General features: G+C 35.3%; 1 protein-coding gene across 2 annotated transcripts in view; it reads right to left on the reverse strand.

The window, feature by feature from the left end:
• The window catches only part of WWOX (WW domain containing oxidoreductase), a 526712-nt gene that overhangs the window by 474702 nt on the left and 27403 nt on the right, over positions 1 to 24607 (reverse strand). For both annotated transcript variants that reach the window (XM_054840346.1, XM_054840345.1), the window contains exon 5: positions 23019 to 23125. In XM_054840346.1, coding sequence (XP_054696321.1) covers positions 23019 to 23125 — 107 coding nt within the window. The remainder of the gene's footprint in view (positions 1 to 23018; positions 23126 to 24607) is intronic.

Raw genomic sequence — 24607 nt, forward strand, 5'->3', positions numbered from 1 at the left:
AAAGTTTTTCTCAGAATCTGTTTGTTTATGCCTTTTATTGCAAACATAATTGCCTCAGTATGGTAAAAACAAGAACGTTCATATTGTTGACAGTTCAAAAAAAGTTGAAGTAGGGTTGTTTGGTTTGTTTGGGTTTTTTTTTTTACCATTTTATAGTAAATATTTTCTTGTTATGGAAATGATGTGAATGTTTTGTATAGACCTTTTGCCTGTTAGTGCTGCTTAACGGATACCGACACTTAATGAACAATGTATTTGTAAAGCGCTGTACCTAAAACAAGGTGTCATCAGCAGAAATCAGAAAAGAAAATTTCCCATTCTGCCATTACCATATATGCAATGTAACAATAATGAAGACCAGGTGCACACATGTGTGAGTTGTTTTATACAAGAACAGCAAAACTGTCACTGTGGTCAGCAGTCTGTGAAGAATATAAACTAAAAAAAATTACAATGTTGCAGCGGAAAAACCCCTAAAGTAATTACTGAAGTTTATTTAGCAGAATATGCACCTTTGCTACTCTTAAGGAATTAGTGTTACAGTTTGCGTTACCCAATATTTCAAATAACCTGCCATCTTCAGCCTCGCGTTTTAGCCAATTATGCTAGCTTTTATTGTGCTGGAGATTGAAGTTAAAGCCAACAGGAAAATATCCCATGTCAACAACCCACTGATCCCAGATACAATACCTCCGTTGTTCTGCCCTACATGTTCCAAAACAGCCACTCAAAATGATGCGCAATGGGTCCAGCACTCTCAGATACAGAAATCAATTTCCATTCCCAAAATGATGGATGTAATAATGCATCTGCAACTTTTCTGAAAAAACGTCTGAATCTTGCAGTATTTAATGATTTTTCATGGTTGCAAGGCAGAGGTTAAAATTGAGATGAATCAAAATCCATAAGGGAAATGATTACACCTTTCTTTTTTTAAAAGCCTCAAGATATTTAAGACTATCTGATAATTTTTTGGCACCTGACTCTGGGCATTGACAGCTTTTTTGCCTAAACTCTACAAGGAGCTTTGTAACAAACAAGATTAGAAATACCGAGGAGGTCAAGAACCCAAAGCATGTTGTTGTTATGGAACAATATATTCTGAGATTTGGCCAAGAGCTCTATCAACAAAAAAATTTAATTCCTTTCTTTTTCACTGGAATAATCATCTTTCTCCAAGAGTGACTAAACCTTTATTGTTCCTTTAAGTGCTCTCTGTATATATTCCTGAAACTGCTGTTACACTGTAATGCCAGCAAAACGCTGTAAAACTGCTACTGGAAATAAGCTTTCTGAACTCCTGGCACACTTCAAATGACTGAAGGGATTAGCTTGTTGCCCTACAGTTTTCCACATATTATCAGACACCTTGCTATGGTTTAATCATCACTAACTACCAAAAATTCATATTCAGTCTAATGAGTCTAAACCCAAGCAGATCTGGAGTTTTTGAAAAGCCTCGAGAATTTTCAAGGCCAACTGTCTTTGAGGTGCCCGAGGAATCAATCAGGCTCCTTAGCAATAAAGGAAAAATAAAAACAGAGATGTAAACTTACGATGTCAGCTTCTAAAAATCAAAGGAAAACATGACAAAAACAGTTATAAAAATAGTTGCAAGAATAAAAGTGGTCATGCAGGAGTTAAAAAAACCTACACAAATTATAAAGCATATATTATGGCTTCTCATTTCAGGCATGATACCACAAATCTTAATCATGCAAAGAACTGCTTTGTTTCCTCATCAAAAGATAGGGAACTAGAGGGAAGTTTTAGCTCATTTAACTCATTGTTAATGACAGTGCAAGAATTCTTCCATCAAAATAATTTAAAGTAATGTATTCATTCCTTTATATCTAATTAAAAATATCCTGGAGGGCAAATCTAGATAAACCCACAGTCACCTTGGTAAAGACGGGTTAGGTTAGGTCTCAAAATGCAAACCTCACAGGCTGCTGAATACAGGATGAGACACAGGACGGAGAAAGTCTGTGCACAAGAATCTGCACCAACTCGCCACAGAAAGAAAACAGCTCTGCCAACACTGTTCTTTATAAGCGTGCAGGACTTGGGGATAAGAGTAAAGGTGGAAATGACAATTATTCAAATTCCCTGGCCATTTCTCTTTGAGAAGTTGGCATGGAAAGAGAATGAATGAAAAATTGCAAGTAACTCCAGTGCTGTTCTCCACCGGAAGAAAGAGAAATTCCTTCAAACTCCATATAGCACTTCGCAAGTCCGATCCATCGACTGGGTAATTGAACTGGACGTGATTTGAATCGGACACCAAAGACACAGTTGAACTACTTGAAATGCAATGTTGATTCACCAGCTTTTTATATACCAGAATAGTCCTTTAACAATCTAGCAGTACAAAAAGAACAGGCAATGCTTAAATAAAGCAGAAGTCACAGAGGAAAAAAAGTCAAATACTAAATTGTTTAATTTCTCAAATTAAATACAATAGAACGTAAAATATTTACTTTCTCTTAAAAAAAAGTAGTGATCCTGAAAAAAATCATTCTCCAGATGGTAAAGTTTTCATTCTTACAAACAAAACTTTAGTTTCTGGTAACAAATCTCTTAAGACTTATAGACACTAGGTTTATACAACTGAACAGATGAAGTAGCTTGACTAGTTTAAAATACAAATATGCATTCTGACATGTTTGCATGTATATAATTTTCAGGGGGTTGTGGGTGCCTGTCAGGAAGTCTCTAGATTCATGTTTATACTGGCCAATGACTTGACCATGTTGGCAAGACAACCACCTTCCTGGTGGCACTGCACTGTTAAGTTTAGATGTACTGAGAAATAATACTCTTATGAGTAGGTTATGCAAACTAAACTAGAGGAAGGATTGGAAAGCAGGATTGAAACCATCATCATCAACATCAGATATACTCCAAGATGTAGATCACAAGATAATAAGTTTTGTGTTCAAGCAATGAAAGCATAAAATAAAATGCTTTGTTACTACAGCTCATGGAAAGGATAACATTAGATATCTTAAATTGCTAATCTGTTTTCATCTGGTTTAAGTTCTACTGTACTGTTTCAAAAATTTGACATTTTAATAGAGTTGTTGTTCCTTTTTTTTTCCCCCAGCACCTGCAGAGCTTTATTGTCGTTAATCAAGGCAGCTGCAATGTTCCTAAGGACTACAACATTCACCTCACTGCTCTCTCCTTTTGGAAAGATTATCTATTGCACTTATTACCTGTCCTACATATTGTCCACCATTTTATGGATTAAATCCACGGTCTTCTGAAACCCTGATTCTTCTGCCCCGGCATAAGTCAGGCACAATCTCATAAGTACAACACACTATGATGCATCACTGATATAAAACACAGCTACTACATTTCAAAGGCTTTTATTTCTTTTCATTTCCAGCTGATATCAACCAATCACTGCACCTACCCGTGGGTATCTTTTTCTGCTTTTGAGAGCAGCAATACAGAAATAAATAACAGATTTTTAGAATTTGTATTACAAAACTGACCACAGGACATTTCTTCTTACACATGAAGATTTTTCTGCACATAGATCTATAAGGCAGCTCCAGAAGCAGTTATATGTATATAAAGTATTGCTTTAAATATATCATTCTTGAGACTGTATACATTTTAAAAGGTAAATGAAAATTAATGTACATTTGTACTAGAAAAATACCAAGAGAAAGCTGGAATACAATGAGGCTTATTAAAAAAAAAAAGATACAATTTTCAACAATTTGATTCAAACAAAAGTGATTTTGAAAGTTACAAACCAAATCTTGATTTTCTGACTATATTCTAAACAAAAACTGTGGCCAGTATTAAATAAGTGTTTTGACCTTCTTATCTACCCTTTCCACATTACCAGGGACATTTGCCGCCTCCACCATCTTCCTCCACTCCTTTCAGCTCCAGACACCGTTACTTGCCCACATCCCTCACTGTGGAAGCCTCAGTCCCCCCCCCTTGGGGTGACAGAGCCCCAGTATTTACCTTGCACTGTACTGTCCCAGTAGCGCAAAGACTGAGAGCTGGAGTAACTGGAGAGAGGAGGATATCCGAAAGTATCCTTCAGTAAAGGAGCCGTGCTCCTTTCCCACTTGATAAGTGGTTCTGTTAACTTAAAATTTACTATCGGTTACTTAAATTATAACCAGAAACCCAAACGTCAGTCTATAGCCACAATTCCAGATATAACCATGGTACAACAGTCAAAAAATATTGCAATTTTATCCTTCCTATCTGCTCTCTATAAAATGTTACGCCAATCATGGACACATACTGTTTCTGTTCTTTATTAAATTTGAAGTGACTTGTTTCACAACAAAGTTTCTCAGGAACCCTAATAGGGTTTTTTGTTTGTTTGTTTTGTAAGGTAGTTCATAACAGAAATCCTATTTCAATAAAACTCAAAAAACTGAACCAATTTTCAAGATATAAAGAACCTTAATCAGATTTAAAATGCTTTAACACTAAATTCACTAGATAAGTATAAACCAGGACTCAATAAAGTGCCTTATCCACCAGATGACTTTGGTATCATTCAGATAAAGAACGAGTCCATGTTGCTGACCAGGATCACTATCAAGAATATGACTTGTCGCAGTATTACAGTTCCATTGCTTTTGCATCAATGAAACTCACCCTCTTAAAACATAAACAAACTGCTCATTCGCAAAGTGAGATTCACCGAGTTAAAAAATTAAGTTGTACAGATCAGAAATGTAATCATGGGAGACAAGCTCTGAGAGTTTTTCAATCACTGTGGGGCTGCATCAATTTAAAGTCATGTTACATTAAAGAGAAAAACGTCTGGGAAAGTCTCCCAGTTGTCACTTTAGATTAGATTTGTTGTTGTTATCAGACTGTGCATTTTGTAGGCTTTTTTACATTTTAAAGATATTGCCTCACGCAGCTACACAGTGCATAAAGAAACACGCAACATACAATTTTCTAATCAGATTGCCTAGAGATAAGGAGTTTGCACAAATTAACTGGTAGTCTAAAAAAAAAAAAAAAAACCAAAACAAAAACGCCACCATGCACGCACATCTTCTTGAAGCCTATTAACATTTAAACTTTAACTACCTTAGAGTCACAGGGAAGCCACCCAACTTTTTTTTTTTTAAAGTAAGTCCTGTTTCCAAGTGAAGTCCTGCCGTTTGTGATGACAGAAAGGTCAACAGAAAGTTTCAGTTCTTCCAATAATAAAACTGAACAAAGTATGAAAACCTGATGTTGCCAGTCATCTCAATGGCATGCTTCTGTTGCATAAATAAATGTTCATCTACTTTAATGGATTTATTCATGTAACCTACATTATTTTCTGTTACAATGGTTCTCAGAATTAGGCTCTCATATCAGACAACTGCACACTACGCAGAAGATACAAGATTTACCTTCACAAAAATAAAATTGAAGAAATTTAGTTAATTTCTGCATGATTTCAAACTGATCATGGATTTATTGCATTTACCAGAGCTTCAGACAATTCTCTTAATTACTCTGATTGTCAAGCTGTCACGTAAAGGATTCTTGAATGTCACTGTACGTACTCACGTCATCACATGCTGTCTCACCCAAGTAAACACGGCAAAATCGCCAAATATGTTGCTAGACATTATTTCAAGCAAATATACAAAATAAGATTCATAATGATTTTGACTTGAGTTGCATAAAAACATTTTAGATATTAAAATTGTAGCTTCTAATATGAAGAAGGCGTTTTCTTCCACAGCTTTTAAGTCTAGTATTTCAGTAATTGTAATCTTTCTGAAAAGATAAGTTAGCAGCACACAAGTTTATTTACAGCTCTTTAAAATCAACCACACACCTTTGATCTAGACCCTAACCTTTTGAAATCTGGAAGACAAAATACATTCTCAGAGTGTGCATAATATGCCATATCTTCTTTCTTGCAATTTTCCACATGGTAGGAAACATTCAAAACTTTACTAAGGGGAAACAAAAAACTTGAAAAACACAAGGGTAAGTTGACAGCATATAAACCGCATCCATACTGACCTCAGCAACACCAACCTAGCCCAGATTAATGAAGCAAAGTCAGGTACTTTCTCCTTGTGCATTTTGCTTTTCTATTTAGTTTTTGGAGTCACAAGACAGTTACCATTCTGGTGAGATGCTCAGTATCATGGGGAAATTAAGTCGTTTGAAGCCATCTGTATTTTCATACTAGTAAAGACTGTCTTCCCACTACTAAAAATTTTTGTCAAGTCCCTGCTGTATTCAGAACTGCTGTTACTGTGACAGCTTGTTACAGGGCCTGCACACAACTGGAATGAAACTCTTTTCTACTACATAGTAGTTGGGTGTTGGCATAAAAGAGCCACTCCTGGTCGTCTTAGTTCCAACAGATGGGCCAAACTAAACCCAACCTCTAAGAAAGATCTTTCTACTCCAAGAGAAGACAATGCACCAGCAATGTATGGCATTTTTAAGTTGACCATTTACATGAGACCTACTACATATAGAAAAGTTCAGAGACTGACATCTAAAATACTTAAGAAGTTTCAGACTCTCTACGGTTTTTCTGAAGGTGGACTTTTAAGTCTTGTGAGGACCACCAAAAGTAAGAAGAATCTTATCCCAAAGCGTGACAGCTGTAACGAGCTATGTCTTAGAATAGTACATCTTTAATCTAACACCATAGCGCTAAATCTGTTCTGGTTCTACAAATGCCTCTAGTTATTTCATTTTTATCAGTGAAGAAAATGAAATAAAAAGTATTTCATTCTTGACACCAAACAGACCATGTTATCCCAGAAGACGTGCTTAAATAATTTAGCTGTTAAAAGAATCTTTAACTATAAATGTACTAAATTCCAGCGCGAAAGATTAACTACAAAAGAAATTAACACTGCCTTAGGAAAGAGAGATAACATTTTTGTAAAGCATTTCTAAAGCTTTTTGATATGCTATTTTTTAGAATTATATCTGGAAAGAACTAATATTTTTAAATGAGACTTTCAGAGCTGCTCAAATTACAAAGTAACGTTTGTGCAAGTTCAAGAATTCTGTGGAACTTGCTTTGCTCCCATTAAAAAAAATCAGTACACAGTTTTTACCCATTTAAATAATAAATACATAGCAATCAGAATTTATCAATAAAAAGATATTTGAATAATATCCACCTAAAAAAATGTTGCTCCTGGTTCTATCAACAACTTTGTCACAACATATCAAAGCAAAATAACATTTTCTCCCCTCAACAACTTAAAAGTTTCCAGGGCTTTATCGCCAGTCGAAGCAGTCTGTTTGCATTCTCCAGTACAAACTGACAATCTAGTGATACAGTACATTAAAAATTCTCTGTAGTATTGACTGCCTGAAGCTGATGCTCCCTTGCTAAATGCAGTGCAGTTCAATTAACAGCTCTTCAATATACAATTTAATTTTTCTTTCATCTTGATCCACAGCTGAGCTTGAAATGAGGAATGCTGGAACAGATATACTTTAAATATTGAAGCAACTTTATAAATAAATCTATCAATCTTGTAATGATTTCTGTCATAACAGGACCAAACAGATGAACCTGAATGTCTGGGACTTTCAGGTTTGTGTACTGTTTTCCTCAGCCTTACAGGGCTGTGAATTGCTGATGCAGGGGAGGGCTCCAAAAACTCCCCCAAGGAGTGGAACAGCTTTTCCCTTACTGCACCATTCTTAGGAAGCAGAGGAACACTTTTCTGCTGCCACTTTATAAAGTAAAGCCTTTCACATGCAAAAATCCAACTTATCACAAATGTCACCAGAACTGACTCCAGAATTTTTAATATTTCTCTCATTATTTAAAAAGACAACCAAACTGAGAAGCGCATGGTGCCAATTTCCATTAATTAGCAAATCTGCACTCAACTGGGAGGCAACCAATTCTGGATTGAAAAGTAAATATTTAATGCATAAATACTACCCGGGATACCTTTCCCCCCCTACAGTGTGAACGTACATAGTACACTTCAAATTTTCTCTAGGTAGTCATGCCATTTCACAGGAAAAATCTAAGGTTAATTTAACCAGGACAGAATGAAATATTGCATTTCAAAGTTACTCTAAGTGGGACACTGCTGAAGGAAGCTATTAATATCTCTTACAGTGTGCACGCTCAAGGAAACATTGTGAATCAGCTCATTTCTCATAGGTATACTACACAGCTTTCAAAATGGTAGGATTTACTACTGTTCATCAGAAAAGAAAACACTCTACTTTAAGCTAGAGGCATTTTCTACTCTTTAAACATATTCACAAAACCAAACTTGACAACACTGACTGCCTTAGGTAGCAGAGAAGCAGTACTGACATGGAAGGCTACCAATCAGCCTGAGACGAGTTACAAAGCAAGAGAGGCTTCACCGAGTGAACAGAAGCAGCGTTAGAACAGTAATCAGTTTCAGATGAATTCAGTCAAATTGCCTTTTCTCAATTTATACATTAATGCATAGTGAAATATATAGGTTTACCTCATTCGTGTCCACGTTTAGAATGGTATTAGTTGAGATGCTGACGCTTTATTCTTAATTGTTATACTTCTTCATGTATTTTTAATTATCTTATCTACATTATCACTTCGAATGCTGAAAAAAAATCTTTATAACATTAACCTGTCTCATTTTTGTCACCATTTCCTTTTTCCCTTTATTTCTAGTCCTACATTTAAGAAACGTATCTCAGTACTGTATTTTAAATTGTCACAGAAATAACATTCAGCATTTACAGTAATTAACTCATCATTACTTCGAATAACTACACTAATTGGTATGCTCTACAAACCTGCAACACTGCAGAATTAAAAATAAACATAACAAAGATATAATTTACAACTAATCTATACTTACAATTAAAGATAGTTTCAAGATTTATTTCATTCTATTATTTTTTATTAGCTACAGCAGACACTAAATGGGGTGTACCACGTTCTGCTTTGCAAACACCTAGATTATAAAACATAATTACACAAATTAATTAGAAATGAGTACACACATTCATGTCTTTGTTTGTAACCATAACATGTTAAACATGACTACATTAATGAGCAGTTCCTAAAAATTATAAGATAGTATAACCAAGTAAAATTTTAAAGCTGGCTGGCCACACAGGGCATAAATGTCACCCTGGCACAGAGAGGGTCACCACCACTTAAATTCTCCGGATGTCCTGTTTTGAGGTTGCAGGTAGTATACAGGTTGTTGTTCTACAGCAGATGAGCAATTCTGTGCGAACTCCTAACACCCAGCGTACCATGGCAGGATACAAGCCGAGACTGAAATTTTCCCTGAACTGGGTCCTGTACTTTCTTTCCCACCTATTCTCAAGGGTTCTCCGATGTCTGAGGGCCTGAAGTCCCTTCAGTTCTGCCCACTGATTGCACGCTTACCCTTTCATAAAGCTTACAGGGACCCAATTATCCTAAGAATTTTTATCCTTCTTAAAAATTTGCTTCTAAACACTCCATGGGAGCAAAAGCTATTAGACAAGGAAGGGCAGATGCAGTGAGTGAGCATGCCTTGGTTCCTTGGGAAATCAGACTAGAGATGACTCTCCAGAAAGCAAGGAAACAAAGTCGTTTGTATGCTTTCTTTTAAGACCAAACAAAAAGAGTGTTTGTATATTTATTTGCTGAGACCAGATCTGTACCTGCTGCACTTTCGTAGCAGTGTCTATTATTACAATTACTCTGCTATAGCACTTCAAGTATGTATAAAGCTTGCATCAGCAAGATGCATTTTTTTTCAGTTCCACCTTCGTAAAATAATGGATATTAACTATAAGCTTTTTTTTAGCAGTTTAATTGCATCTTCATAAGGAGCATCTACCAATACAACTAAGCTGGATCAGATATGCCTCACCAGTCTACCGAGCTGTCAAGAATCTGTAGTGTAAAACTCATCTAACATCTCCTTTGAAGGTACCTAACATGGTGTGTTTAAGACCTTTAAGTACAAACAGGTCTTTGTCATCACAATCAACAAATATTCAAGGCTTAAGAGATCTAAAGATGTTTCAGTTAAAACCAAACTACAGTCAGATCACAATATATCCCTTATAAGAATTAGGGAATACCAAGAGACCAGATTTACCCTACAAATTACATAGCTGGCATCTGTATATCAGTAAGGATTTGAAAGACCTGAAAGAGGCATCTGCAAAGTATAAGTCTGAGGTAAAGGAATCCTGATTTATTTTCTTACTCAAAATAACAGTTTTGATAAGCACACTGATGAAAATACAAAAGTATTTAGTAACATATTTTATGCTAATTTTTCCTTTACTCTTCATATGCTAGGATGAGCTAGTCAAGATTTATTTAGGTGGTTCGAGGCTTGTTTTGCATGTCTCCAGCAAAAATAAACAAACAAAAACTACCCCCAAACATTCCTTTTGTTACATTAATTCAATACTTCTATTTGATAAGCAAAGTTTATTGTTGAAGTTAATGCTGTATCTCAGCAACCTCAAATGAAATACGGGAAAGAACAAGTTTAGCACACTATTGCTTATTTTTATATACTGAATAATAAAGCTGCTTCTGCAAAATGATGCACTGAGTATCTTTATTGGGACCAAATTAATAGCAGTTTAGTGCAAAAATCAGAACATTTAGATTGTGTTTTCAATGTATTTTTTCATTGTGAACATCCCCTCATCAGTAGAGTACTATTAAAGGAACAAGAGTTGCCATTTAGAAAACACGAAGAAAGCGTTAACCTGTTCATTGAAGGGGTGGCATTAAACCTAATTCGCTCTGGTTCAGAGTTCTCACATGGCAAGTTCTCACAAGTAAAAATCAAAATGAATTTTTAAGAGGACAAATTGCATTCAGAAGTAATGCATGCTTTCCCCTCTAACACAACTGGGAAAGCACAAATGTGAAGTGCGTCCTTCCAAGACATAAACCAGAAAGGAACAAACTAAAGATTTTTAAATTACCTCGCTTCATAATGAAAGGGTGGTTATATCTTGTGTGTACTCCCTCAACACAGCTCTAGATCTCAGTAACACAGTTCCAGATCCAGAGGGAAAAAAAAGGAAAAAACCCAATAACAAAAGCCCCCCCAAAAAACAAAAAAAAAAAACCCAAACACCAAGCACTAGAGAGTACAATCACTTTTCCATGTTTGACATTAAAAGAACTCAAATTATGGCAGATATTGGCAGATATCTCAACGTTTGTGAATTAAGTGAGGACAAATGGCTGCAGACATACAGCTAAAATTCTGTCGCTTAAAAACGATCTTCATGCATACAGGTATATTTAGGGTCTGATCCAAAACTCTTCAAGGCAACAGAAAATTAGTATTTTCAGTGGGCTTTGGAAACAGATCTTTTAATGAGTAAGATAAATATGCATTCTTTTGAATAGCAGCACAATGCTTAGGTTTACAGCCTCTTAATAAATTAAGCATCACATTTTTTCAGCACAATGAGTTAAATAAGCAGATAATACATTATCCAATTCATACAAAAATAAGAATGTCTGGGACACACCAAAGGTTTCAATGATTGGTTTTTGAAATTACCTCAAGAACCATGATGATTTTGGACCCCACTTGGACCACTTTCTCCTTGGACACATGATAAACAATAGTTCTCATCACACATTGCTAAAATGGAGATTTTCAAAGCAAGCTGTGTAATTTCTTGCAGCTAACACTAAATATCACAAAGTGAGATAAAAGATAAAGTAACAGGCTATTAAACAGAAGTCCAGGGGATCAAGCAAAGTCCAGTACTCCTCTGTTCCCAGCTCACCCTTTCCAAAGACAATTATCAGGATAAAAGGGAACTAAAGGATGAAGAGAAATTAGAAAGGATCATAAATTAAGCAAAAAATATGATGCTTTGGCTTCACAGTAATAAAAGATTTAGAAATATCACTGACAAGCAAACAAATTAATAGTACCTTTTGAGCACTCTACTTAGCAAGTCTACTTTCTATACATGTTCTATATTCCTGTTGAACTCCATCAATGGTTGTTTTATGTCATTTATGCTGCTCTGTAGTCACGAACCAGATAATTATCTTCAGTTTTGTAAGCTATTGTGGATCATGAACCAAGTCAGGGCTTCTTTTGATGCCCTCACATAAGTCCCTTGTCACTGTAAAAAACTATTAGTGATCCAGCAATGAGCATTTTTTTTTATTTTTTTTTTTAAATGCCTATCAGTTATGTAGAATTGTACTACACTGTGCTGGAGTTACTACTTTCCTACTCTATTATATTCAGTGTTACAGTAGAACTGATACAGACCTTAACATTTTTGTCTTTATCAGCAAGTATTCTTTAAACATTATCACACTGTCACAGTGCTGCAGATATACACGGTACAGTTTCAGAAGTAGGAAGAAAATAATCTTTCTACATTTTCTCTCCCACACTAAGTTCAACCAAGAAAAGTTCCTCTATTTCAAAAGACTCATTTAACATAGTGACAGATTGGTTACAAGCCTAAGAAAACTAATCTTAAAGAACCAATTCTTCATGTTACAGACCGTGTGACCCATCAAACTAAACTCTCTGGGATCTGAAAACTTTTATAACTCTAAAAGCATGAAAGCTGAGACATCTCTCTGGTTTACTCTTAATTTCTGAGGCATTTTTAGAGTAAAGGCCCATTTCACAATAAGTGACACAGAAAACCAAGAAAAGAACGCAGCATGTACTAGGTTAGCAACAAGCGTGCACTTCGCTTAACGAGTAAGATTACATTTTACTATGAAGCATTCAGTTTCTTCAAAGTATTGAAACACCTACGACCATTCAATTATTGCCAGCTAAGAGACTGTTTACAACTAACAGATACTCCATCCTGTTCACTTCTGATAATGAAATAAACTAATAAAGCTGGTTTTTTACTGTGAAAAATCATTTGCATGGAAATCTATGAGATCGTGAACATAAGCATTAGTTCTTTGTTTACCTTTTATAAAATTAAAGAAAAGGACCACCAATTTGGGGACAAAAATGACCCACCGGATTTCACCACGACTTTCATAAAAAATTATCACAGCACATATTAAACCATTAGCAAGACACAACGCCGCCTGTTAGTTTTAAAATGCAGAGAATGAAACTCATTGCAGAAGCAAAAGAGGACCAATAATATAATTAGAACACGGTGCCTGTGTAGCCTGAGTTAATGCCGTTACTTGACATTGCAAGGCTATGCCTGCTCCCATGAGCCCCACTGGAGACAAGGTTCACTCTAATTGGTTCCAAAGCACAACCTACCAACAACAGCCTTCCTCCGGCCCAGGAATGGTAATTTCCACACGACTGTAAATAGTGTTTGCAAACAATACAAACACGGTAATAAGAGGCTAGGTGGGTAATTAATGTGGTTACAAAGCAGCTTATTTGCATTTTTATTTAAAACTGCCTTCTTTAAAAAGCAGCTCAGATTTCTTGTTGCAAAAGGAGCCTTGGTTAAGGAATAGAGCACTAATTACTCTCTTTAGGGGTTCTTTTATACATCCTTTAGGGAATTAGAATGAAAAGATAAGCAGAATTATAAAGGGAATCATGTAAAATATGAAATGCACTATAAACACTTAGTACTGTATTTACCATAAGCTAAGATTGTCTTCTTCATTAACGGAATATATTACAAGCTTACGTTACAATCAGATTAATTGTGAAGATGGTTAAAAAAATAAAAAAATTATAACCAGCCACTTTAATTCCCCCTCTCCTCTCCCAGAACTGACAAGCAGAAATCCAGTGATAGCAGAACTCAGTTTATGTAAGAATGCATCTATCTGGACTATAGTAAATAAGTTTTCAATGTCAACAACACTAAATAGTTGTAGAAAATAGATTCTGAGAGAGAAAGGTTCAGAAAAAGATCAAACCCAAGTTACACTAGTATGTGTAAGGTATCAGTGAAAAAAAAAAAATCAAACTTCTCTGCACCCTATAAGCTAAACTCAAGTCGATTTATAAAGGCTATGGTTTGGGGTTTTTAAAGACAGACATCTACAGACAAGTTTTCAACACTGTTGAGCAAACAGTATTTCGTAGTGCCATTCAACTGAAGACTAAGTATGAAGTGCAGTTTTAAAGGGGTTATTCTGATTTTTGTTCCTGTTTGGGAAGGTGTCTTAACACACACACACACAAAAATTAAAAGGCTCCTGCAGCATTTAAGTAGTATTATTACAAAGCTTTAGGCATGATAGGGATTTTGTGACTCACATTTCCACATTAAGAACAGCAGGGCTATGATAAAGACCAAATCACCAAAAAGATCACCTCAACATTTCTATGTATAAAATTCTGCTAACTGGAGTAAAAAATTAAGGAATGGTAAAATACTGTGACTTCTTTTAAAATTGCATTTTAGATTATGGGTTTTTTTAATATGTGTAGCAGATGATGTAAGGTGAACAGAATTATGAGAGCAAAAGCAATTTAGTCAACTCAAAAGACAACTTTGTAAAGTTTTTAACATAGTGAATTTGCCATGATTTCCTCCAGTAAAGACAATCTCATAGCTATGAGAGCACTCTGTTGGTTTCTATCAGCTGTCTACAGCATTATGAATTCATACATTAGCACAACATTCCAATCCAGCCTAGAAATCCAAAATTAAAGACAGAATGTAGGGTAAACCGTACATTCCCAGACCATTTATTCACCACCTTATTCAAGCATATTTTCAAGAACAATGAATCTCTGGCACAAGACAAAACCAAAAGGAGATAAAGTGACCATATCATCCCCCCAAAAAAAAATCTTTAATTGATTTTTTTTCCCCAAAAAATGAAAAACACTCTGGTTTTATCCCTCCACATTTAATAAACTCTGGGCATTCTGAAGGAAAGAACATCTGCAGAGTAAATAATAGTCACCATCATGAAGACAAGAAGTCTGTAATTGGCAGGTTAGCAGGGTCTTGTGAAATTCAAATCTCTGAAAGTCTGTGCCCCTGCAAGTTTTTGGTTTTGTTGGGTTTTTTCCCTAAACAGTCCTCATGCGCTTCTTACAGTAAGAAACCCTTTCTTTCTCTGGCATCCTGGTTTGTTCTAGGGATGGATGAACCAGGCAGTAACAACCGCAGAAACTCTGCCATTATTTGATGAGGGTGCAGTGAACTGCAGGATCAGAAAGGCTTACCAACAGCAATGGACGCCCCACTGGAAGATTATCAGACCCTCTTCCTAGTATTGACATAAAAACAAGCTTCACTTACCCATTCTTTTTAAATACTATCATCTCTCCTAGCTATAAAGCTAATCTGTTGCACTACTCTTTTCCTTCACCAGCATCCAATTTTTCATTATTAGTAGAAATCTTTCTGCTTGCCATATCTATGTTTGTAAAGAAGCCCCAATTTATTTCAACGTGCCTCATTATATGGGTTTTCCTCGTATCTGAGAAAAAAAATTAAGGAAACCAAAGATTTCTGCCTTTTACAGAGTAGTTCCTTCATTCATATTACCAGACATTTTTAAACGTCATTTCCTGCACATATAAAAATTCCACAGTGCTAAATCACTTCAAACTCCCTTCTACCTTGCTAGACATTACTAAACTTTCTCCTGCATTTATTACTTATATTATCACCATTAAAAAGTATTCTCTACTTAAAGACATGCCAACAACATAAACCAGAAGTTTGACAACAAAACAAAAAAAAAAACCAAAACACTACAAAGTGTTTATGTCTATTTCCTTAACCCTCATTTATTAAATAAGAACTGAGTTCCGAGAACACTTAGTAGTAAATTCTTTGCTTGCTGTCAGTACAATGGAAGTCAATGTGTCTATGCGGAGTAGTGAACATAAAGTATCACGAAAAGTAAATCTCTGCAGAGTCCAGAATTGAAAAGCCTTGAGCAGGGATCTAAGCTATTTTTACCATGCATTTTTCCTGTAAATTGTCACATGCATACAAAGAATTAACATTAATGATCTTTGTGTAAATAAAACTCTGTATTTCACGGAATATAGTATAGAAAAGATCATAAACTGACTCAATATATCTGCAGTCCTTTTCAAGTAGATAAAAGCTAAAATATAGCCACATTTTTAAGAAGTATTTTCCTTTTTATCCACTTTTACATTTAGCATTCATTTCATTTTGAATCTCAGCTATCAATTGAATCAGAATAAAAATATCTGAGAGAACCATATTGAGGAATAAAACATACATCAAATTAATTGAACATTTTTAATTTATCCCTGTTTACTGGAAATACAAGCCACAGCAGCTCCTAAATGCTTGGAAAATGCCCACCAAATCCTTTAAAGCCTCCTGCATCACTCACTCTGATTGGTTTTACATTTCATAAATGTAATTACTTTAAAATATCAATGTATTTATCTTGATAATAAAACTCTATCTTTAGTACAGTACGAGTGCAGAGCTAACTACAGATGAAGATGTAGGTATGAAACAGTCCAGCTGCAGCCAGAACATCAACTCTCTCTCACTAAATGATATCAGTATTCAGAAGGATGCCCCAACCCTGAAAGTTAGGGGCTTAACACATCTGCTATATAATTCAGACACTGTTTTACAGCGGTTTCATTACTAACCATAAAAACTGTAACAGTGGAACTGTATAAACAAACTGAACAGTGTTTTTACTGTAAAACATGAATGTAATATAAATATTTGCCTTCCCCTTTTCTCAGCATCTGTAATGAGAGCAAATTCATGCCATATGTTTATAGTGTACAAAAAAATAGATCTCAACAATTCATCCATGTAAATGTTGGTTAAACTGTCTAATGCTTTTAACTTTGGGGGGGTTAAGCACAAATTTCCTTGCAAATCATTGAAAAGGCCCTTGCTCTTGTCAGTGGCTACATTCACTGATTCACAGCTGGTTTTAAGCGATGAATCTGGCAGAACTTGAAGACCACAGATTTCTCGCTGAGAACAAGATCAATAGTTCTGACAGGCTGAGACACATCCACATGGATAGCAACCACCCCAGTGTAGGCACCTGCAAACTGAAACTGCCGCCTCAGAACACGTCAGAAGACTTCAAAATACAAAAGCAAACGCTTTCCAGCTTCTTGTATTGACTGAGCGTATTAGCAGACTGTATTACATTTAGTTTTTATTAGTGCTGTGTATGCATGCTGCTACTGCTTAAAACTATGTCTATCATTATTTAAGAAGTCACTGTCCATCTGTATTTGGAAAATAACTTTGCAGCACACATCACTCTCAAGGTGTCCCAGCTGAGCAGATTACTCACAGGAACTTACTGAATTCCTGAACTGCATGGCCAAAGTCTGGCCATACTTTCCTATCAGTTGTTACTAGCACCAGTACTGGTTAAGGCTAATACTAGCAATTCTCTGCTAGTAACATAGGGTCCAATTCCATTGCAATTACAGTTAGTTAAAAGATTCCATCACTCCAGAAAGATCTGGATCACACCCTTAAAAAAAGCAGCATTATACTCAGCAGTGGCAATAATACTTTAGTTTGAATGTCTACAGCTGCAAGTGAGACAAGTCGACGCAGAATTTTTTTTATTGCATTACCAGTTAGCTTAATAAAAGATACTGCTTCTTCCTGCAAGGCCTTTTCCCCATAGCAAGGTTTGGATAACTACTTTTATCTTGATTCCTCAGCATGGTTACTGTTCAGAGCACTGGAAGATGAAATACGTCTATACATTGCAGGCTTTTACAACTGTATATTACACTGTGATGACATGTCTGCCAATAATACATAGTTTTAGAATATCATGGTTTGAAACAATTCTTTATTACAAGATAACACAATATCGGAAATAATATTTTCACAGAAATGCATGTGCTCTATCAGTGTGATATTCTGAAATATTTTCTATTTTGAATACATTACTTTTAAAGAGCTTTTATTTAGCCCCATTTTGAAACTCTAATTCTGTACTAACAGACTGTGGCTTCATTCAGTATTTACTACACCTCCAAATCCACCTTTTACACATTCTTCAGTTTTTTTTCCATAAAGAAAATCTGCCTCTAATCATGATGAGATGTCCTCCCTGAATCCTTCACATCAGTTAATTTCGAGAACATTTTATTGTGCTGGTTCTAATGTAGTCTTACATAGTCTTGATATGGAAATCGTGTATTAATAGCCTGACTGATTTACAGAAAAAGCTCACAAAACTAACATCCAATAGATAGAAAAGGAAATTTTATCTTCTGTATCAAGATTAGCATCCATTAGTACCAAAAGACTAAGACAGAAGAATATTTTACAGAGCTATCCTGTATTCCAAGCACATACACAAAAAAAATCGTAAGCCAAGGACATCAGTGGAAACGCAACACTGGAAAATCAGTCCCCTTCCTTGAAGAGGAAATGCACAGAGTCAACCCATGAAAACTGTCGCCCATGTTCTGTGTAAGTGTACCTAGTTCACTTCTCATCTTTCTGCACTTTGCAAGATTACAGCTGGAATACAAAGACTCACTTATCAGGTTTTAATTTCATTCAGTTACTTAATCAGCAAGAATATAAATCACTTCTTAGGTGAAGAATACCTTGGGGGAAAGGAATACAGCAAGGAGTCACATTTATTTTGTTGGTTTTCTTCATAGCCATTCTCTCTTGTCACATCTCTACCTTGTGTGTTTCTACATATAAAGGAAACCCAAATTTTCTTCTTACAGTTTAATCTAATCTTTGATGTAGCTGTAGGCTTAACACTAAGGAATAATTACAAAAGAAACATTATACTTTTTATGAAATATTAAACTTACAATTTATCTTTTAATATCTACTTCGAAGACTATTTGACAGGAATAAATAAATGAGAGCTTCTTGGCAAGAAAAGCTGTGATTTATGAAATATTTTATTCATTCATATTCTTAAGTATTTTCTTGAGAATAGTGCTAACATCTGGAACTACGCAGTCTTATCCAAACATTCTGCTCATACTCAATTAGAAAATTATATCAATAATAATGTAAAATAAATTACCTAGCTTCTCTTCCTGGAGCATAGATTTCAATGTTCGTCAGAGCAACTATGTGTACAAACAGCACTGTAGTGTTTTTCATTAAGCCTTAAAGTCAATTAAGCTACGAATTGGAACAATCATTCCTCCTTTGCAAAGTATTGATATTTTTTCTTGGCTGCTTTCAGGCCTTTTCACTACTCAAGGAGAGATTTATGTTTGACAATTTCTTTCTGATTAAAATGAATCATAACTCTAGAATTCTAATTTCCTCTTTTCTGAGCAAGAAATTATCAAACAGTTTTAAACTGATATTGAATGTCATCGTGCGTGAATAACATTCATTTTCAAGATATCAAATTGTAAGGCTGTACTGATCTCTCTTTTTATCTGCTTCTTTTACCTACCTTCTCTTCCTTTCTCTCTCTCTATATACACATGTACATATATAAAACATTAGATTGTACCAACATAAATCAACTATACCTCTCTAAAAATTACATTTGACAGACTAGACTCACCACATTAAAACTTGTTTACAATGCCTTACATGAGGCAATTACCCTCTGTTTGCAATATTAGCAAAATTCTGATTTAGTTTAGAAAGAAAATAACTAGAATACTGCAGGTTGCAAATAAATGTCAGTTATTTAAAGTAATTAGCAAGTTTATACGGGTAATCCCTACTCAAATGGCTCAAACTCTATAAGACAGCTCTTTAGACATAAATCATTAAAAACAAAGCTTTCTAGATTTGTCTCCAACAGCCAATTAAGATCAGTTTAAATTTGTTTTTTAAACATAATGGCAGCTAACATGAAAAAATTTATTTTCTCCCATTATTCCTCCTGTTTTGTCTAAATCTTAACTGGATTTTCTCAAGCCATTTAGCTGTCCCATTTTCTCTTTATAAACTTGATTTTCAGCTTTCATTAAAAGCAGACCTAAACTGGGTTTTTTGCCTACCAACTTATTTAAAAGCACAACAGGCCCAAAGAAGAGCTGTCTTTCTGCAGACACTCAGTTTATGGCATGTCAGACAAGGATGCCACAAGTAGACCCACTAAGGGAACAAGCTGGATGGCTTTCTTAAGTACTGTTACATATGCGGTACTTTATTTTTAAATGCTGCATTACAGTAGGTTTGATTTGGGGGTTTTGTTGTTGTGGTTTGGCAGTGGTTGGTTGTTTGGTTTAACAATTACATTTTTTTTCCATATATATTTCAGGCTTTAGTTAATACAGACCATCAATTAGACAACTGTATCAAAACTTGAAATAACATCATTTGTTTCTTCATACATTTTTAATTTTGTCTTCGTGAAAAATTAGGGGAACTCTCTTTTGTGTCAAACAACAAAAAGAATGAAAAAGGAAATATTCTTTGTCAGACATTTAAACCCCAAGTACTAAACCATACTGTCCCACAGAAAAGCCAGCATAGGATACACATTCCTTTCGGTAATATACATGTTATTATAGAAATACCAATTTTATTACCAACACAGTACACTTATGCAAACGCACTAGAATTCAATATGACAAAGATTATTTTAGTTATAAAAGTATAGTTAATGCAAGTTAGAAGAAAACAGGGTTTGGACATTCAGTTGAAGAGTAGGCACTTATTGACCAAACTTCCATCCCTCTGAATATTGGAGGAAGACAGTATTTATAGCGCAGCTCAGAGACTTAATCTCAAAAATCTACAAGATGACATAAAACAAGTAGGTAGCACTACTGTTGCCAAAAATACTACCCAAGTAACGTGAAGATGAGGCTTTGTAAGGCTGCATCCTAAACAGCTGTATTTTTTTAAAAATTGGTTCCAAACTGAAAAGTAAACCAATTTCCTTTCAATAATTTTGCTTTCCCTAGGAACAAGAGAGCATCCAAATACTGTGCATGATTTGACTACCCTTTTATAGCAGGATAGTTGCAGCTACATATCAAGAATTCATCTAAATCATATGCAGTTGTTGTTGACTTTTTTCTTAAAATCTTTAATTTTAGGAAAGAATTTTCAATTAACAACTTCCTGCTCTGTAGTTACACCTATTAGCTAAAAATTAATATTTTACATCAATATTTTAATATTAGTATCAATCACATTAATCTTTGTATCTTCGTTTTCAGTAACTGACTTTGGGGCAGGTTTTTGTGTTTGTTTTCTTCAAGATTGCTTACAGTTTGATGTAAATTTTAAGCATCTTGTAATTCATCAACTAATTCTCTCCTGGTTACACACTCCAAGTAATTAAAGTTCAGTAATAACTTATTCTTTCTGCTCCAGCACCTGCATTTCATTTGTTTATTTTCCCAGAGTCATAAATCTGAGGGACTGTCAAAGTGCCATAATATTAGTGCAATAATCAAAGTTAATTAGTCCCTCTCAATAAACAACAACAAAGCCATTACAAAGATGCATTGAAGGTTTTCCAGCTACCCAGTTTACAGATGAGATTCTTTTCTGAACAATTAGAATTTGAAAACTGTTAGTAAATAAACACAGTGTTTCTGAAGTAATTTGACCTTCAGTAATGTTAATTCAATTAACAATTCATTAACTTTTGGTGAGATAACATAGGTATTAAGACAAGTACTCCTGAACTCCCGTTGCCTTCAAAGTGCTCGGAGATATGCTTAGAATTAAGGGGGTAACAGGATATTTTTAAAATAAAAGGTACTCAGTACTGCCTTATTTTGGTTACATAAAAACATATATATAGCTATATTTAGCTGGACTGGGACTAATAAATTAAAAAGACAGAATATCACCCAATCCAGTTCTATTGAAAGAGAACAGGCAGATAAACTTTAAGCAAAACATGCTATGCTTGCCCCTGATGGAATTCTCTTGGAATTCCAAGCTATTGAAATAAAAAAAAAAAAGAAGAGAGATTTAGTGTGACATATTGAAGGGGAAAGGAAGATATTTTTCCCTCCTTATCCTTTACTGTAGATCATTAATATCATCTGGCAAGAGAAAAAAAAAAGCCTAAACCCAAAGACTGTTTCTTGAAGAAATATGTGGTTACAAAAATTAGCAATATTATAAGCATCACTTATTTGGAAATACTTGTAAATAAGCACTGTTCGGGTTGCACTAATAAATAATATAATTCTCTGTAGACTACTTATGTGTAAATATTAATACTACTGAGTGCTCTCCCATATCATCTGGGAGCAGTTGAAATCTTTTCAGAGCTTGGGAAATAAAGCTAAAACACTCATCACTAATTTTAGCAGAAAAGAAATAAAATTCCGAGAATCTAACCCTGCGGTTTATTATTCAAGTAAAGTGTATAGGATTGTGTCAACAGATTATCCCCTGGAAGGCAGCAGTCATAGCAAGCTCAGACAAAACTAGCCTGCAATCCTTACTAGCAAGTAAATGATTGTGGGAGGAATAAATTAAGAACACTGAATAAATTTTAATAAGGGTCTTAGAAGATCAGAAAAAAAAAAGGAGGGGGGAAGTTAGGAGTCAAAGAGAAACAAGGGAATAGACTGTACTGAAGAGCTTGTATTTGCACAACAAAAATGGAAGAAAAATTAAAGAAAGAGAGAAGAAACAGGAAGGAAATAAAACATTGAGACGGACTGCCTGGCAGCAGTGCTGTTGGGTCTGATGGACTAAGAAAGAAAAGGAGGGAAACATTCTTGGTTTTGAGAAGTGTAAGAATGACCCCCTGAAACATCCCATAGTATAAAAACTACGGGCAACATAGTGGCTGTCTCCAATATCCAAGTGTGTACCTTCTCCTTCAACTTAGTTATACAGTTTGGTTCTGGAAATGTCCTGTCCAATGAACTACGAAACATGCCTCAGCAGTTCTTTCAAACATTTGCACCCTTACAAGGCATCTGCATGTAACATGGATAATTTGCAGTCCAATATGGTCACACAAAATGAAAAATCTCTATCACCGATATACCAGTGACTGAACAGGATATTACAAAATAAGACAAATGCCTTCTTCCTTAGATTCTTGCCTGGCAATGTAATAGCTATTTAACTGCTTGTAGCGCACAAAATACTTCACATCTTGAGAAATACAACTTAGTGCTGGACGCTATACATTCACTTACCCATTCCGCAAGAATGCGTTGTACAGCATCATTACCTCTTGACGTATTTCTGCAGGCCAGGATAACGTATGCCCCATGCAGTGCGAGAGACTTTGCAGTTTCAAAACCTAAGATAAAACATTTTCCTAGTCAGAAATAGATCTGAATAACAAATCTGAGCTATAAAATTAACTGAAAAGGCGAGCCACACATGAAGTACACTAACAGTACCTGCAGTCTTACTACCTGTTTGATAGTTACCCAGACCCTGCTTTTAAGAGCGCATATGAAAAAAGGTAGACACCTCAATTTGAGCAGGTCTTTGGGACAATAATTGTATATATTTTGTGCAAAATAGGCTTGGGATCTTCAAAAATGAGACTCAGTTGCTCTGCCTCAGTGTCTTCAGCTGTTAGAAGAGCAGGATTATACTTACTCCTGACTCGTTTGACTGTGAAGAATGAGCCATAAGGCGAGACTGCAGAACAATTATGCCTGGCAACATCACACTGAAAGTGATAGAGTATTCTGAAACTGAGCTCTGGGCTCTTTAGATGCACAGTTGGCCTTTGATTCATCAATCTGAGGACCACCTGTGGCAGGCAGATCATCCAATGGCATATGTTATGGAATAAGAATTAAAATCACATGGATATATCTACTCCTTTCTCCGATCCGAACACCATCCCATCCATAGAACACTGCTGCACAAAACCAGGGACTAGAGAAACATCCAAGTGCTAAACCATTGCCAGGATGGGGTTGTCAAGCTCATTCTTAGAAAATGAGATTCTACCTAAGGAGATCTGTAATCTACACGTGTTTTATTATCCAGGCACTTCAAAGTCTTTGCTAAAATTTTCCTTAAGGTATCTATATAAAATCAATTTGGTTTTTTGTCCCATCATCAACTGATACATGGAGAACAATTTTTCACAATTGTTTTCATTATGAATAATCAATCAAATACCATGCAGCTTCAATATATTGGTTATAGTATCATGAGGCTAAACAGGTCACGGCGTACCAGATGATACAGAGAAAAAATAATCCATGAAAAATTCCCTCTTTTGCATAAATCCTATATGACTTAATCTGCAAGTACATTCTTACTAAATGTGAAAAGAAGTGGACAGTTCACACCTCGCTGCAATTAAAGTGCAACATGAATTTGTATCCCCAGGTTTTTTTTTCTCTCATCCACAGAACGAAGTTTCACAGTGAATTTCTAAATGACTGTACACAACCTTTTTTTGCAATACTGTTAATAATTTCTTCCCCGTTCTGAGTTTGGGCACTTCATTTCTCCTTTCTAAAAGGAGACTTCAGATTTCAGTTTAATTTCTGTTTGTTAATTTGGGATGGTACTGCAATTTAATCAGTTCAAATTATGAAACTGTCCAAGAGCTGCAACTCTTTCCTGCAACTTGACATCATCTGCAAGCTTTGTAAGCTCTGTTTCACTGTTCAATTCATTAATAAAAGCTGCATAGAAGTTGGTCCAAGGTAAACTTCACTTAGTTGGAAAAAATCTGTCAGAATTTACACCAGGAGATGATGTGTTCTTGGGAGTGCAGAATGTTCATAAAGTGCAGAGAACTGAGCCAGAT

Source organism: Grus americana, chromosome 13, assembly GCF_028858705.1.
Source record: "Grus americana isolate bGruAme1 chromosome 13, bGruAme1.mat, whole genome shotgun sequence".
NCBI lineage: Eukaryota > Metazoa > Chordata > Aves > Gruiformes > Gruidae > Grus > Grus americana.